The 16357-nt window shown below is 49.8% G+C and overlaps 7 protein-coding genes across 7 annotated transcripts; 2 read left to right on the top strand and 5 right to left on the bottom strand.

Annotated features, from left to right (window-relative positions):
• Positions 1-4972: 4972 nt before the first annotated feature.
• On the bottom strand, positions 4973-6019 carry N7458_004500 (uncharacterized protein; the record flags this gene model as incomplete). Its single annotated transcript, XM_056907882.1, has 3 exons — positions 4973-5058; positions 5498-5795; positions 5858-6019. The coding sequence occupies 3 exons, from the start codon at positions 6017-6019 to the stop codon at positions 4973-4975; spliced, it is 546 nt and encodes a 181-aa protein (XP_056766500.1).
• Positions 6020-6335: 316 nt separating this feature from the next.
• On the bottom strand, positions 6336-6866 carry N7458_004499 (uncharacterized protein; the record flags this gene model as incomplete). Its single annotated transcript, XM_056907881.1, has 1 exon — positions 6336-6866. One exon carries the CDS (start codon positions 6864-6866, stop codon positions 6336-6338), a length of 531 nt encoding a protein of 176 aa, XP_056766499.1.
• Positions 6867-6922: 56 nt separating this feature from the next.
• Positions 6923-7482, bottom strand: N7458_004498 (protein kinase; the record flags this gene model as incomplete). Its single annotated transcript, XM_056907880.1, has 3 exons — positions 6923-7125; positions 7220-7321; positions 7386-7482. Coding segments are annotated over 3 exons (402 nt in total), but the record flags the coding sequence as incomplete, so codon positions are not given.
• A 756-nt stretch (positions 7483-8238) lies between these two features.
• N7458_004497 (3-hydroxyisobutyrate dehydrogenase) lies at positions 8239-9547 on the top strand (the record flags this gene model as incomplete). The annotated part of the gene is made up of 3 exons (XM_056907879.1): positions 8239-8404; positions 8495-8685; positions 8807-9547. 3 exons carry the CDS (start codon positions 8239-8241, stop codon positions 9545-9547), a joined length of 1098 nt encoding a protein of 365 aa, XP_056766497.1.
• A 1252-nt stretch (positions 9548-10799) lies between these two features.
• Positions 10800-12844, top strand: N7458_004496 (uncharacterized protein; the record flags this gene model as incomplete). Its single annotated transcript, XM_056907878.1, has 5 exons — positions 10800-11716; positions 11779-11959; positions 12020-12114; positions 12178-12501; positions 12574-12844. The coding sequence occupies 5 exons, from the start codon at positions 10800-10802 to the stop codon at positions 12842-12844; spliced, it is 1788 nt and encodes a 595-aa protein (XP_056766496.1).
• Positions 12845-13664: 820 nt separating this feature from the next.
• Positions 13665-14801, bottom strand: N7458_004495 (FAD synthase; the record flags this gene model as incomplete). The annotated part of the gene is made up of 1 exon (XM_056907877.1): positions 13665-14801. One exon carries the CDS (start codon positions 14799-14801, stop codon positions 13665-13667), a length of 1137 nt encoding a protein of 378 aa, XP_056766495.1.
• Positions 14802-15472: 671 nt separating this feature from the next.
• On the bottom strand, positions 15473-16248 carry N7458_004494 (uncharacterized protein; the record flags this gene model as incomplete). Its single annotated transcript, XM_056907876.1, has 3 exons — positions 15473-16007; positions 16072-16115; positions 16180-16248. 3 exons carry the CDS (start codon positions 16246-16248, stop codon positions 15473-15475), a joined length of 648 nt encoding a protein of 215 aa, XP_056766494.1.
• Positions 16249-16357: the final 109 nt, after the last annotated feature.

The following is a 16357-nucleotide window of genomic DNA, read 5'->3' as shown; positions in this document are numbered from 1 at the left end:
GACCGCCTGTACCTGGGGTGGCTGGGGAGGTCGCGAGAGATGCCTTCTTTTCCAGGACGGGTATGCTAGTGGTGATAGTGGCCGTGGAGATTGGACATGAGGCGCCTTTGATCGTCATTTTGATGGGTGGTGGAAAATTGATTGATTTGCCCCTTTCACTGTTAGACATGGCCTTATCCACGCCCGCCATTGATTTCAGCAACCCACGAGAAAGAGATGGAGGTGTTTAAGGTGCACCTGAACAGCAGGTCCCAGACTCCGGCCCCTTCCATCTCGAATCCAATAACTCCCTCCTTTGCAGCTATTTTATCGCGGTGCTCTCCAGATTTCATAACTGTGTCGGCTGACGCAATCGTTCCTATGTGGATAAATGGCTTAGCAGCTTCTACACCACATCGGCGACGATTGACCGGCTTCCCCACACATCCAAGGCTATTGCAGACTTTTTGCATTGCCTCATCACAAACGGGGTCATGGCTGGACGTGCAGTAGAAACAGATGTACTTTGCAGCTGAGTCGTGCCGATAATGCTTATGGCGGTATGAAGCCTTAAAGAGCACATCATGCATAATAGCTGGGCGCTGCCAAACAGTTTCCGCTTGACCTTGAAGAGGCTGGAGGTGTTGGTAAACCCGATCTTGCAATTCTCCTCGTGTTTTGCAACCCTTGAGGCCTGCAAGAAAGGCACTAAATTCTTGGTTGGGTCGCCCAAGCGTCTCTTTAACATCGATTTTTCGCCGAAACCCGTCGGGATATTGTCGGCCAAAATCATATTCGATCACACTGTTACCGATGATGATGTCTCCTAGTATAATCTCGGTGTTTCCGGATGGAAATGGAACACCTCTACAGATACCGACCACTAGGGCTAACCGGATATGGGTATAGCTAACTTGTAGATTAGCCGCTATACCTGCTGCACTCCCTTTCCCTATACCTGGTAAATAACACAGGACAATACTATGTTGACCAATCCTTCCATTGATGTGTTCATTCTTGTCTCCTGACTGTTTACCATAAACTTGGCCGAATTTGTCGTAAGTTTCATCAAATAGCGCTTCGACGGCATCGGCTCTAGTGTGAGGGCATAGATAACGGCGGTCTCAAATATATTGCGATTTGCAGGGCGAATTCTGACTGGGCGCAGGCAGATTTGTCACTTATTCAACGAGATAGTCAGCTTCTGCTCCTTAAGCAATCTGATATTCAAAATTATTAGTATATACTCCTCTGCTGTAACTTTCGATAGCAGTAGAGATTGGTGGTATTGTATGCTCCTGGTGGTGATAAGAGCCGATGGCGAAATTTCTTAGGAGAGGTTGGATGAAAATTTAAGGAACATGGCGTTGGCCTCTGACCTTTTCCTCAGGTGAAGCTGTCTTACACTTCCCCGCTTGACAACGTATTACACCTTCTAGCTAATGGTAACTCAATAATAGGCGCTTGTGCAGCTATTCGTAGTGTCCAGCCTTGTGTTGGGCTTGGGTCGCTCAGCGAATGCCAGGCAGCCAATCACACGTGTCGCTCGCTGACTCGAACGAAAACGGGACATAAATCACGTGCACATGCGTGCGTTGGAAGCGGCGTGGGTGGGCGCCTGGATATAAATAAACTCCCGTTTTTGACACGGGCACAGGATATATATATTTTCTCCTGGTCATCTCCTACTCACCACCATCGATATCTATCGAGATGGTCGCATGGTAGATATCGCGTCCCAAATTGAGACGAACCCACTCAGTACATATTCTCTAAGTAGAGTTAGGGTATGTGAGTCTATGCGATTAGTTGAGTATTTCACCTTTCCTGCCACCAATTTTCTAGAATATGTAGAAATAAATACAGTTTCGGAACCTGGCGGATCTAAGCTTTCTCTCCATGCTAAAATGCTTTTCACCTGGGCATTGTGGTGTTGTAGTCATAAGTCACGATTTGCCTACTGGTAGCCCTAGGGCCTAATTCGATCCACCATCCACGCCGGTCTCACTTCAAATAACGGGAAACCGCTGGGTGATAATACCAGACAGAGTATCGGGGTGCAAAGCTATATCTTGGAGGGTTGTTTCGAGTCGGCTTCGAGGAGAATTTTTGATCAATGTTCGAATCGATGATGAGCGAGTCCGTGGTCCCTCTTCATCCTCGAGCTTTGGTAATTGCAAAATAAGTGCAGTCTTTCTTACTTTATCGGAGGAGTATAATGTCCTATCGGGGTGGAAATTAGAACAGTGAGAGATTCATATTTCATTGTCTTGGCTAGACTCACACACTACTGTAAGAATCCCGTATCTGAAAATAAGTTGCAATAATCGGCTCTCCAACTTCCAGCAACTTAATCAATATCTGGTATGCCCATGGGCGCCAACTCCAGAAAGAAAATGCCAACACCCAGAGATAACCAATAATTTTCTTCGCAGCCGAATCCTTTGCCAGGACGCCATATCTCTTCGACAGATATTTAGCCACATCCTCTACCGCAAAGGCAATCGGCTGAACTGGAAGAAATGCCATAGCACCTGTATCATTCAGGGATATACCGAGCGCCATATCAAGGAAAATATGTATCAGGCCGGAAATAAAAAAGCAAAGGAAGTAGCGCATGTATCGAGAAATGACCGTGTTTGGACGAAGAGGTGATACAGAGATTATGGAGTCCGCATTCGAGGAAAGAAACCCCCGGAATGTTTGGTGCCAGAATTTGCTTTATGTATGGAGTCTTTGTTAGCGGTTATGGATAATTGAAAATGGTGTTATGTTGGTCACTCACCCCCAGAACCTGCGAATCGACCATGCTTCTCGAGCCGGTGCTTGAAATGGTGGCCAGTCTGCGGGAGAAGAGAAACGGATAGATACTGCGATAATCGAGAGAAGTGCATAGATAGCTTTGTGCAGCAGGAAGGTAGTGAAAATAAAGAGTATATAGAGATGGATCTGCGCTGGCAGACACCTCCAAGATAAGCATTTTCTTTGTTCCAAGAGAGGAAAGATATCTCTCTGCTCAGGGATCCAGCCTAAATAGGAGTAAATCAAGAATAGGAACACCGCTGTACAGCAAATAAGGAATATACTCTGGAATCTCTCCAGGAGGAATATTCCTCTCGAGGGAACTTTCCCTAGGTTGCTATTGAAACTATACACCGGAATGATTTGCCATTTGGTATTGAGGCGGCGGAAGTTATTGGGAATAGACAAGGCGAACCACATAGCATCCTCAATTGCAATTGATCCTCGTTCATTCTTCCACTCAATGTGCTCCATATAGTTGATGCGGCTGTGAAGAAGGATATCATGGCTATTGAAAACCTGGATCCAGGCACCCATCGCTAGGAGACCACGTAGGAGACTGGGGATATTAGGAGCGTGTTGGATGGTACGTTGGATGGATACGGCAAGCCCCAGGATAATCCCAATGGCAAGCGGACGTAAAGGGCATTGACCCGAGGTGAAGGTGGCCACAGATCCAAGAATGACATGAATCAGAACATACTGGCCCCCGACCTTTGTGATACCTAAGACGAACTGAAGAAGATCCATTTGGAAAGTCTTTGAGACCCCCTGGGCCCGGAGTGAAGTCCCGAGATATGTTTTGCTTAGTTATTCTTCGAGATGATAGCAATGGAAAATAAGAGAAACCGAAATGGAAGAGTGAAAGTGAGGAAGGAAAAGGAATGGAAATTTCATGACAATTCAACTTGCTTTGCTCCCGCACTAACGTGAATTTCAATAGTCAGTAACCTACCCCTTGCGTCAGCATAATCTACTTGTACCGTATCGTTTCGTAGATCTCATATCGGTAAACAGAAATAGGGGTGGCAAATAAAGAGGAAGCGTTTACCTTCATGTGCAAGGGCTACCCCTGTTATCAGAAAAACGTATGTGAAGTTGCTATTAGCCGAATTCTTGTCTTTGATTCGCCAGGACTTCCTTCGCAGTTTTTCTCATTAGCTCTCTCTCCCCCCCTCTCTACGCTCTCTTTTGGTTCGGTTTCCTTGTTGGGCCCGGCGCTGGCGCTTTTCCATCTTCTTCACTGGCTCCTTCCACTTTACTCCTGATTTTGCTCCCCGTGCGTATTCTCTTATTCGCCTTTCCTCCTTCGAAACGCATACATGCTTTTGCGACGGTCTTCTATAAAGTCTTCCTTTAGTTAGTTAGCTGCCTATCTACCTTCATATTATGCCTCATCGCTATTGCTAATCCATAATGCCATAAAAAAGACAAGGCCCTCTAACCCATAGGGGTGAGTGGGATGTAAGTTAGTGCATCCTAGTAGATGAGTCAGCATTAGGGTTAATTTGAGTATGGGAGCCAGGTTGTATATACTAGTTAGCGTTCATCCTAGATACTAGTAGGCATTTTGAAGTGGTATAAAGCTCAAATTAACGTTAATTGTAGAGTAGTGGTCTCTAAATATTTTAGTAAATTTTCAAGGTCGTTACTCAAGGCAAAAGGGTAGTTACAGGGATCCAAAATCGGATTAGGTTTTGATGGGGTAACGACTAGGAGAATCATAGAGAGCATCACGCCCTACTGTCATAGTCTCTTCGGAAGTGGCACCCATTTCACACTTTTTGTCCGTGCACCCCATAGTAAAGAGTCCGGTCGACTGCAACGACCTGTCCCGCCATTACAGTCCATATCTATGCCCATGTGCTTCCTGACCATGTACTCCTACCATCCTATATAATCATCGCTATAGATCGAGCCATGCTTCCTCCATACCTGGACATCAAAGGGAATATCTAGCCTGCTATTGTTCGGACCTAACTTTTCATCGGAACTGGCAGCAATGCCCAGTCATCTATAACGATGGCGTTGACAATTGGAGGTATCAGAAAAAAGCAATTTGTCTGCCCTGATGCGACACACGCGACGCGTCGCGCGCTACCAGAAAATGGTGCACATAGGGAGGACCTTGGACTTCCTGCACTCTCCCCCTCCTGGTCATCCTTTACCATTTTCGCCCCATTTGTGGTACTTAAATTTTGGTCTGCTCCAATGTCACGTCCATTGCCCCTTGCCTATCCGGTTTCCACGCGCGAATGGCCTTCACTCCCGCTGTATCTGGATTGGGGGGAGCATGTTGCAATATGCACCCTGTGCCAGTACGCGATTTCAACCGAAGGTGTACAGGCAAGCACTCATTTTCGAAAGAAACATCAGATATCGGAAAGCCTAAATATATTCGGGCCAGTAAATTTTGGGGGCGAAAGGGGGGGGGGGGTTACGAGTGTAAGTAGGGCTTATACGTTAACCCCCTCCCTATCTCTATTAAATAGTGGTATTTTCCGATCGGGCTTTTTAGAAGTTTTAATAAGATAGCCTAAACTATGTAGATTTCCTACTAGAGGGGGGTTACCCTAGGTGGTTGCGGTTATGGCAATTATTTTTTGATGGGGGATGCCAAGGCCAGGTCCTGCGAGTGTAGTCACTGCCCATATGCGCATAGGACCATCTCACTCTAAACTTCCATCGTCGGGCTTCCAGGACATTATGACTAGACGAATGGCCGCCTGGACACCCAGAAAGAAGACAGCATTCGTAAGGTTCCGAATATTATCTTCGAAGACCTTTTGTACGACACGCTCTTCGCAAGGACGTTTCAGAGTCAGGTTGACGTTGACGTCCACTGCATCTTCTGCGCCGATAGGACCGGACGCGGACACGCACGCCGAGTAACAGGGCTGACCAGACCCATGATCAATCATGTATCGAAATTGGAAGTAGTACTGTTCGGCAAATCTGTCTTCGAAAATCCCTCGTATTCCGTAAACCGCCATCTGGATGGGATGGGCCCGGGGCTGTTAGTGACATGGATCTCGTTGATCAACGGGGCTGTCTGGGATTGGACTGCTTCACGTACCTGGTTTTCGCCGACTGGTGATACGTCTCGAAGGTCTTCTGTGTCCCATATAAGCTGGCAGGTATCCCAGAGCACTTGGTTCCCGCCATGATTGAGGATGTAAGAGAGGCTTGTTTGGTTCACGTCCTCGCATTCAAGGACCTGGCGGGGTAGAGAGGTCATTTCCTTGGTCACGACCGGTGTTGTGGTGGAGAGGTTGAAGAGGTGGTTGACGAGGTTGAAAAAATTGAATGATTTGCATCACTTGATGGGTAATGGGATTGGTGATGACTGGCAAACGCTAGATCACAAACAAAGTGATTGATTCTCATTGTGTGGAATTTCCCGGTTTAATCAGTCCAAAGGGAAGTGACCAGCCTCGAGGAGCAAAAAGATAGAAACGCCTGACCGTTGTTCGTTGAGCATTCCAGCTTCATTGATGAACCCATGAAAACCTCTCTTTGAGAGATTCCAACTCCTGAGTTCAAAGACAGTGACTTTACCAAGCTAATGTGAACCCGATTTCCTCACGTTCTCCGGACGAGAGAAATTGAAGAAGTCCACGTTGCTCCAGGTCCTGATATAAATTCCTTTTCGAAGGAAAGTCATCTCCCATGAGGTTTCCCTCTAGCTCATCGGAGCTGTCTCCAATAGCTTGCTCAGTTCCCATGCTGCCAGTGCTCTGGGGTGCTCTGTCCGGGCTTTCGTGCAAGATCTTCTTTGTATGGGCGGCCAAATCTGACACCGTCGTGTATCCATTGTGCCAGCACTTGTCAATAACATCGTCAACCAGTGGATCGCTAGCCAATTTCGGAAATTCCATGTTCTGGAGTAACCTCACGACCTTCGGGCTGTGGTCATAAGGATCCTCAGTTAAGCACCGATCCCCATAGACTTCAAAACCGTCGTTGATGAGGTAATACAGTGACCCAAGAGCAAATTGCTCTGTCCGGGGGCCTGGAAAGCCGAATGTTCCAGGCTCACCTTGGCCTGCCTCGGTGTGATTGAGTATCCTGCCATATGGAGCCATGCAAGCTTCGTGATTTGCTCCAATTGCGCCGTACAGTCAAAGTCGGATAGTTTCAGTCAATTCCGATCAAGGAGGATATTTTCAGGACGTAGGTCACCATGAGCGAAGTTGAGGGATTCCAAGAATGCAACCCCCTGAGCCAGGTCCTTCATCCATTCTAACCGGAGGGAAAGAGGTTCTATCTTTTCCACTTTGGTGACAACCATAGTTTCCTGGTTCCGAATATGGTTGTTTTGTATCCTAGAAGAGAGTGACTTGTCTAAAAGGTTAGACAAGGGTGATTAGTTAGGATCTCATGGCTAAGGACTTGACGTAGCTGATCCTGAACTCTTATAGCCAAAACGGGGTCATACCTCTCATATATTCGAGGAAGATCCCGTTGTCTGAAAGATAGAAACACTGGACAATCGAAGGACAAGACGAATGCTCTGAGAATGCTCGATAGATGTCAACCACTTTGAAATTGCTCTCTTTCAAATTCCCCCGACTTTGGAACCTTAACCACAATCCGGGGGGGACCTCGTAAACGAAGGAGATCCCGCCTCCCCAGATCCAATGCACACCCGGGAATCAGCGTTGATTGTCCATAGTAGAGATATTGAAGCACAATAGTGTATCTGATGTTTTGAGTAGCTCAAAAAGAGGCAATCGCTTGTGTGAACGAGGGACAATAACGTTTATGGACGAAGGGTGGTTAGAGGACAAGTTGAGAAGCGCCGCGGACATGGGGCTGATTGGATTCTTGTCTCTGCCTTGTTTTTCAGGCAGGCAAGATGATGTGCCATGTTCACAAGCAACCAGGTAGTCTTTGCCGGAGATTCTCTCTTGGAATTTTGATATAAAGATCCTGTGTAGCTGCAAGGGCTAGCAATTTCTGGTGTCATTGTTGTCTAGAGTGGAGAAGGCCCTTTTTCGAGCACTGGAAGCTACCGTTTTGCATGTCCGTTTTGCATGTCCGTTTCACATGTTCTTGAACTCTTGTGCGCGATCAAAACAGTAACCAAAATCCTATTTACAGGCGGTAGATCAGCTGTCAGGAAGTATTCAAGAGGCACTTTTGCAAGACAAAGCCAACATCGCTCTTTTGTTGTCTGTTCTATAGTTCAGATGTACATCGTTATCACCACGTGACTCCACTGGCCCTAGGGAGCTTCCCCGCAACCAACCTTCGGCGCCGAACTGGGGTCACTGGGCCAGCTCGGAAAGCCACGGCCCTGGGGATAGGCACTCGGTCCGAGGCCCGTCTTAAATACCTCCCCAAGCCCCTCCGTTGCACATCGTTCATTGCTGCACTTCGTTCGTCTGGATCTCTGGCACCATTGAAACTGCCCGTGCTTTTCTTCCAGTTCATTATTCCCTGCAGAATCACGCCATGAGTGTCCGCGCTGCCTCATCACTCCCCAGAGTTGCCCGCCTCCACACCGCGGCTAGTACCCGACGCTGGCCGTCCAGCTGTAGCTCCGCGAGCTCGGCCCGAGCATTTTCAACAACGCTGCACCGCGACGCGACATGGGGTTTCGTGGGACTGGGCCAGATGGGTATGTACTGGTGAAGCTGACGACCGACAGGCGGTCGGTGTTTTGGCTGAGATGACTGAACGCCCACTGACACTGCCGCAATGCCGACAGGGTACAATATGGCCAAGAACCTGCGGGCCAAGATCCCCGCTTCCGACACGCTGATCGTCCGCGACGTCAACGAGGAGGCTGCAAAGCGCTTTGTTGCGGAGGCACAGGAGGCCGCTCGGAGTAACGGCGCTGGCGCCGACGAGGGCCGCGTCGAGATTGCCGAGAATGCGCGTGAAGTTGCGGAGAAGTCGGTATGTTATCTGATGTTGTCCGGTCAATTCAATGGCTTTGCTTCGATCTTCAAGAGCTCCGCGCTATGCGCATCCCCCTGACTCCAATCACCGAATTCCGATCACTAATCGCAATATGTAGACCGTGATGATTACCAGTCTGCCCGAGTCGCAGCATGTCATTGAGGTGTACCACTCGATCCTCAAGCAAGGCGAGCTACCCCCGCTCGAACAAGAGCGTTTGTTCATCGACACGTCTACTATTGACCCTGTGACGTCGAAGGATATTGCCAATGCCATTCAATCCACCCAGACTGGCCGGTTTGTGGACGCCCCCGTCTCCGGAGGTGTGGTCGGTGCCCGTGCTGGTACGCTGTCGTTCATGTTCGGTGCCTCCTTGCAATCGGAGGAGTTCTTGGAACGTGTTCGAGGAGTCCTCGCCTTGATGGGCAAGAAGTTCTGGCACCTTGGTGAGCCAGGAGCTGGTGTCTCTGGCAAGCTGGCCAATAACTATATGTTGGCCATCAACAACATTGCTACCGCCGAGGCCATGAACTTGGGCATTCGCTGGGGACTTGATCCCAAGAACCTGGCTGATATGATCAACTCCTCCACCGGCCGCTGCTGGCCTTCGGAGGTCAACAACCCCGTGCCTGGGGTGATTGAGACGGCCCCGGCTTCTCGGGGATACGAGGGAGGATTCGGGGTCAGCCTGATGAACAAGGACCTGCGTCTGGCCCTTGCCGCTGCCGAGGAGTCTGGTACTCCTCTGGCTCTGGGCAGTCAAGCTCGGGAAGTGTACAATGCTGTGGAGGAAGCCCATCGGGGCAAGGATTTCTCCGTTGTCTATCAGTGGCTAAAGGACAAGTCTGTTCCTCAATAAAGACTGTATTTTATCTGTCTCTATATTGCTTGCCGGCCTGTCTTTCTTTGAACTATGTGGCATTTCCTGGATATCCCCCTTGGGTTCTTACTCATTGCGCCGTGCTATAGATGGGATGGTTCAGCATACTCAATTCGATGATATTTCATTTGATCTCTGACATGAGGCTTCTTTGTCCTCCTCCTATCCTGTCGATTATGACAGGCACTATATTACTGTCCGCCTTTTGGTCTTCCTTATCACATTCATACTATCCATATTCCTATCGATATCGATAAGTCCTGCCCACCATTCGCGGCGCCGAGGGTCACGAGGATATCGTCGACCGAGATTTCTTTTCTCTTTCTTCTTTTCTTCCTTCCGCAACTTTCTCCTTCACCATCTCTCCCCTTCACCCTCTCTCTCTCTCATCATTTCCTGGTCTTCATCTTTACGAGCCCGCTCTATCAAGTATCGGCGCCGAGTAAAGTGACCTGTGTACTCCTTCCTCAGCATTGCACTTCCTCTTCAATCTGCTCTTTCTCCTCAAGTGTCTCCTTCCCTGCTCGCTCCTCTCGTCCTTGCTCCTGCCCTCGTCGCTCCCCTCCTCGTTTCTCATTCCCCTTTTATCAATCTCTATCGCACCTTCCTCATTCGCCATTATGTCGCTCTTGCCTTAGTCTCTTTTATCTCTACTCTCCATTTTAACGCTCCATCCTCATCTCATTCTCTACATTCCCATCCCATCCCAATTTCACCCCTCCAATCCAGCCCTATACACACAGAGTATCCTGTCGTGTGTCCCAGGTTCTCTTGTTGTCTCGCATTCTATCTCTTCTCAGCCATCGTCCAACCTCAGATTTCTTTTCCTCAATCCAATTGCTGTCAGAGAGACTCTCAGAGCTTCTCCTGCAGCTGATGTGAGTATCCCCATATGTATACTCCTACATTGTACCACCGAACTTTCTCTTTGCTTGATGAACTTCATTGACTGAGATTTATAGTCATCGGAAACCACGGCTTCATTTAATCCCTGGCGTCTACCGCTTGAAGCAGTGAGAGGTGAGCATCTTCATCTTTCCAGTTGACGCAATTGTATTGCATTCGACCGACGTTGTCTGGCCAATTGCCCATTTGAAATGTTGTCAATTCCCTTAGGTGCTTGCGTTTCATGTTCACAACACCATGTCCCCATGCTTGACAGAAATGGTGCAGACATGCTCACACGAACTCAAAGTCCAGTTGCGTCCCAATCTTGGGAGACATTCATACAATGCGTGCTCAACCTACTCAAGCCACCACTCCTTCTGGTCCCGGAGCAGGGGCCAATGGCATGGCCACTCCATTCCACCAGGATCCTCGCACGCCTTACGTATCTGGCTTTCAGCAAGGTTCGAACGTTCCGATTCATGAGAACGCTGCCCCAATGGCCCAGGCCTTTCCCGGCATGAACTTTCAGCATCACCGTGGCAAGTACGCAGGCAAAGGTCGTGCATCCGTTCCGGTGAACATGAACGCCAATATGGACTGGTCTCATGCCAACGGCACTCCATGCGGCAATCCGGCCAACTTCTTCCCAAATTCGAATTTCATGAATGGTCTGCCGCAGATTTCATCCTTTGTCCCCAACTCTGTTTCAAACACAATGGGCATGTACCCAGGATTGAATACGATGATGCAGGGACCTTACTCGTGGCCATACATGATGAACTACGGCCAGTCTGGCATGTCTAGCGTCAGACAATCTCCATGGACTACCCCCGACGGCCAAAAGGGACCCCAGACCGAAAATAACACGCCTAATCGGTACTTCCTATCTACGTTCATCCCCGACATGAACAGTCCCGCTCTTCCGGGATTCGCTTGTGGGAACATGTTCCCCCAAATGGGACCCAACCCATCCTTCCCCCTGCAGATGATGAAGACTGCAAGTGGATATGTTGCACAGGATATGGAGGCTCTCACCCAACAGGAGCCCGCAATCCCACGTGCAGTGCCAGCCATGTGGACCAACCCGTCCGATATGACTCTCGCCAAGTGCCTCGAGAACCGCGAGGGCATCACCAATGTCTACATCAGAGGCTTCCTTCCCGAGACAACCGATGAGATGCTCCATGCATATGCTGCTCGATTCGGCGAAATTGAACGATGCAAGGCCATCGTTGATCTCGACACGGGTCTTTGCAAGGGGTATGAGAGATGAAAACTACATTCACCTGCTGCTTTCTGAAAGCTAACCCTAATTTCTACAGCTTCGGTTTCGTCCAATTCTACCAGTTCTCCTCCTGTGAGAACTGCATTCGCGGATTCTTCTACCTTGGTTACCAAGCCAGTTTCGCCCAGAAGTCTCGCAACTCTCGCCTCAAGGAATTGGAGGACAAATCGTCAACTAACATCTATTGCACCAACATCCCAATCGACTGGACCGAAGCGGTAAGGTGTTGAAACATTACGCTGTTGTTATCCAGGCTAATTCGTACCTCCAAAATACAGGACCTTCGACGTCACTTTGAGCCCTACCATGTCGTGTCAGAGAAGATCAGTCGAGATGAAGAGACCGGCGTGAGCAAGGAAGTGGGCTTTGCTCGGTAAGGCGATTAAGACTACCTTGTCCCGATTCCAGACCTTGGGCTGAACCTCATATTATACAGCTTCGACACCCGAGAGATCGCCGAGAGAGTTTTGGCCGATTTCCACAACGTGACCGTGACGCATGACAGTGTGAAGTTGCTGTTGCGCTTTGCCGACACCAAGGCCCAGAAGTTGCTGAAGCAGCAGAGCAATGAACGTCGCGCATATCGGGCCGGAGAGTACAATTTCTCAGTCGAGGTTGTACAAGGATCGACCCCATCGCCCACCATTCGGCGCCTTCGTCAGGCGAGTGCCCACATCACGCCCGACTCTCAGCAAAGCTTCAAGATCTCTCCGGGCGAGATCAGTTCCAACTGGACTCCTGCTACTTCAATCTCACCTACGTAAGTGGCCACGAGAGATTCGATGATTGCAAACGGAGTGTTGATGGTCCCTGTACTGACAATGCATTCTAGCTACGCCTTGATGAAGAAGCCTGGAAACGGCGTGCTGCGCAGTTCTGGGGTCCAAAGCCTGTCCGCTTTGGAGAACACCACAATGTACCGAGAGGGCTTCTTGCATCGCCGTTCGGTGACCGAAGTCTCCGGCTCATCCAAGACTGCTCGACCCGACTCTCCCAGTGCCGAGTCGTACATATCAAGCCCCCGCAAGGAGCACCTTCGGGCCAGCTCAATGTCCCCCCTTCCATCTCGAATGGTGCTTACTATTCCGACCCCCCAGACTTAAGCTTGAGGTATCGGAGTACAAGTTGCTTCGAGACCCAAGTGAGACTGGATGAAGACCGTTCGACTCTCTGTTCTATTTTCGATGAGTGACATACGTTAGTTGTCCGCATCATGTACCGCGATGTATGATTGTGAAACAGGTTTTTTTTTCTCAGCTCTTCATCCTACTGATTGTGTTTCTGTTGAGAACGCTGCCGCTTCTTCCCATCATGTCTTCGGTCCACATCTGGTACAAGTCTCACGAATGGTCGTGAGACTAGTCTGTTTCTGTTTCTTCTTCTCGCAGCTAGCAAGGGAATCATGTCTTTCGCGGTATATGTTTTGACTTCATGTTTGCAGCTTTGCCTCTTTCGCAAGCTGTCCAGGTTATCCTTATTGTCTGACCTATTGTTAGCGAGGCATTCTTAGTCTGGGTTATTGTTTGTCTGAGTTCTACCACAACACGTTTCAGGAAACGAGCTTCAATGAGAAATGCATTTTTATGCTCGAGTCAAGAACATCCCACGCGCCTGTAGACAAAATTGTTCGCTAGTAAGCATGAGAGACTACCTGCATGTTGCAATCACTTTTTTGGGTACGGCGAGAATGACGAGTTGAATGGTGAATATCATATGGGCAACCAATTCGTTATTGTAAGATGGACAATATCGGCTATTCTATCATTAAAAAATCTGAGATCAACGCCATGGGCAACCCAAAAGAGTGAGGATAATGATGATTTGACGACGCCGAGTGATGTTTGTGCCATCCGCCACCAATTGTAGGATGAACTCTCCTTGATCACCAGGAGCTCGCCTGCATTTCCAATCATAACCAAGCAATCAATTGCGTCCCAATCGCTCCTCCAAATCCCGAGTAAGCTCATAAGCCGGCAAATACCCTCCGTCCCCCTCAGCATCAACCGCACTCCCATCCCCAGCCTCGCTCGCCCTCCGCAACTTCGGATTCGGATGCGTATCCGACGTACCCCCCAAACTCGTATACCCCATATCATAGAGCGAGCAATACGCCAAATCCAAATGGCGAATGAACGCCCAAATCTCCGCATAATGCCAGTCAATAACCGGGTGCACGCGCATAAAATCGGGCCAGCCCTGGTCGGTGCGGTCGAAGTGTTTTAGTTTCGCGCCGTGCGGGTCGGTGCGGCGGGTGCCGACGAAGATTGCGCGGATGGTTGGGTGGCGGGTGAGGTAGTCTTCGAAACTGGAGCGGAGGGTTGTGGTTGGTGGGGCGGTGGTGTATTTTGTGATTTGGAGGTGGTAGGCTTGCGCGGAGGTGATGACGAAGTCTTCGACGGCGAGGAAGGGGTCTGGTGGGAGGGCGTAGATGGCAGGGATCGAGGAGATGGTGCTAGAGGAGTTCTCTTCGTTTGTGCCGGTGGTGGTGGTAGTAGTGGTGGTGACATTGTCGGACTGTGTGTTGGTTTGGTTGGACTGTGTCGCACTCAGATGCGGGTGTAGACCCGCCAGGAAGAGGATGAGCATGACCAGACAGTCTTTGCCGCCATTGTAAGAGACCGAGAGCTCGGAGAACTTGTATTGTGCGAGAGCCTTGGAGACGACGTCGAGTGAGATGCGGGTTTGTTGCTGGACCGAGGCGAGGAGGGAGTCTGGTGGATGTGACTCCTCCAGGAAGGCTTGGACACGGGCATGGATGCGCGCAATCACCGTCGGCAGCGGGGGGATCTCTTCGTTCTCGGACGCTGCAGTAGTAGATGATGATACATAGCCGTTGGCGTTGCTATGTGCATGCGCCGATCCGTTCTGTTTCTGGTCTGTTGTCGAGTCGGCGGGTTGGTTGTTTTGGTTCATCGTGGTGGCCTGGTCGGCTCCGCGGGGTTCCAGCGGGTGAGTGATAACCGGTCGAAAAGGTCGGAGATGGTCCTGGGCGCATGTCGAGGAGTATGCAGAGACTAGCGGCTCAGCCGGCCGCTTTCCAGGTACCACGGACTGTGCCATTGTGCAGGAGAGTGGCTTGCAGGAGAAAAGATGGAGGCCGAGGCGGGGAGAGTGGGTTGCTCGGTACTCGGGGAATTCGGGGAGAATCCAGAATGATCGAATCTCATGTGGGGGGGAAGGAACCCAGTGGAACGAGGAGTGGTCTGCGGAACAGCCACGGGCTGGAAATGAGCAGGAAAATAGGCGGAACGAGTGTGTGAGACTAGATTTAAAGGGAGAAGATTGAAATGCTGAAAACAATAGTGCAACCACTAGAAATCACAGTTCCAAAGTGAGTCCCAAGATGGGACGGACGGTCTAATTCAGAACGGCATATTGAATCGAATCTTGCACCATGTAAGCTTCTTTCGAGAAGGAAGTTTCCAAAATAGGCTGTTGATGACTACAATATTATGATAGATCAACCTAGATCTTCTCATAAGGAAGGCAGATTCTAAGGACAAGCTATACTGGGAGGCGACTACGAGAGTCCTCCACATTACACAAGGAGATACGAATGCAGTCGTCCATTGCACCATGCCGCTAGAAGGGAGTAGGTAGGATGAAGACGAAGAGAAAGTATAAGAAAGACGAAAGACGAGAAGGGATTCAGGAAACCAATTCATCCAGGTACCCCGTGAACCCAACAGGCAAGATCCAATTCCAAACGCCGTAATGCTCGTCTCCTCCAACTAGCCCAGCACCTTCATCTTTTTCGTTTTTTTCTTCTTCTCGTCGCCAGTCTTGCGTCCCTTTTGCCAATCCCGCCAGGTCCCAATGCGCTCCTCTCGCGTATCCTCCCACGCCTTGTCCTGATCTCGCTTGCGCTTACGCGCATCTAGTTCTTCCTCTTCCTTGCGCTTCTCACGACCTTCTTCTTGCATGCGCGCCTTGGCCTGGCGACGTCGCCGAGCCTCTTCCTCAAGAAGCACCTGAACGGCCTTTTGTCTCCATTCCTTCTTGAATTCTTCCGTCTGGAGCTCCGGCGAGTCCAGCGTGTATTTGTGTTCGCGGATCAATAGCCGCCGAGCATCGGCAATGCACTCGTCCAGATAAGTGCGCTGCTTTTCATCGAGGAGGGCGGTTTGCGCTTTCTTGAGCCGGTCAAAGGCGTCGGGCGCGGCGGGATTCTTGGTCTTATCAGGGTGGATGAGGAGGGATTTTTTGCGGTACTGGACTTTGATGTCCTTCTCGGTCACACCGGGCTGAAGATCGAGGACGGCATATCTGGCCAACAGTCAAGTCAGTGAAAGCAGTCGGGGTATTGTAGGCTTGAGATAGCTCCACTCACGCATCGAGAGCAAAGGCCGAGCGGATGCGGTCGATCTCCGCATCCTGAGATTGCGCGTTAGCTAGATCCTTTGATTGTCGCCATCGGCGGGGGGAAAAAGAGACAAACCTTCGTGAATTCCGAGGCCTCTCGCTCAAGCGAGTCGAAAACGTCCTGATCCAGCTCGTCGTCCGCCATGAAGGAAAAGTGTCGAAAGCTCAAGTCGCAACGCGATCGGTCGGTCGCAATTTGGAGAAGAGATAAGCCGCTTATCGGTGGCTGAGTCAGCCCGAAAAAAAAAGTCGCG

The sequence above is a fragment of the Penicillium daleae genome (assembly GCF_028827525.1).
Source record: "Penicillium daleae strain IBT 16125 chromosome Unknown utg000005l_segment0_segment0, whole genome shotgun sequence".
NCBI lineage: Eukaryota > Fungi > Ascomycota > Eurotiomycetes > Eurotiales > Aspergillaceae > Penicillium > Penicillium daleae.
Note: the sequence above shows the minus strand (reverse complement) of the source record. Positions and strands in the feature narration are given on the sequence as shown.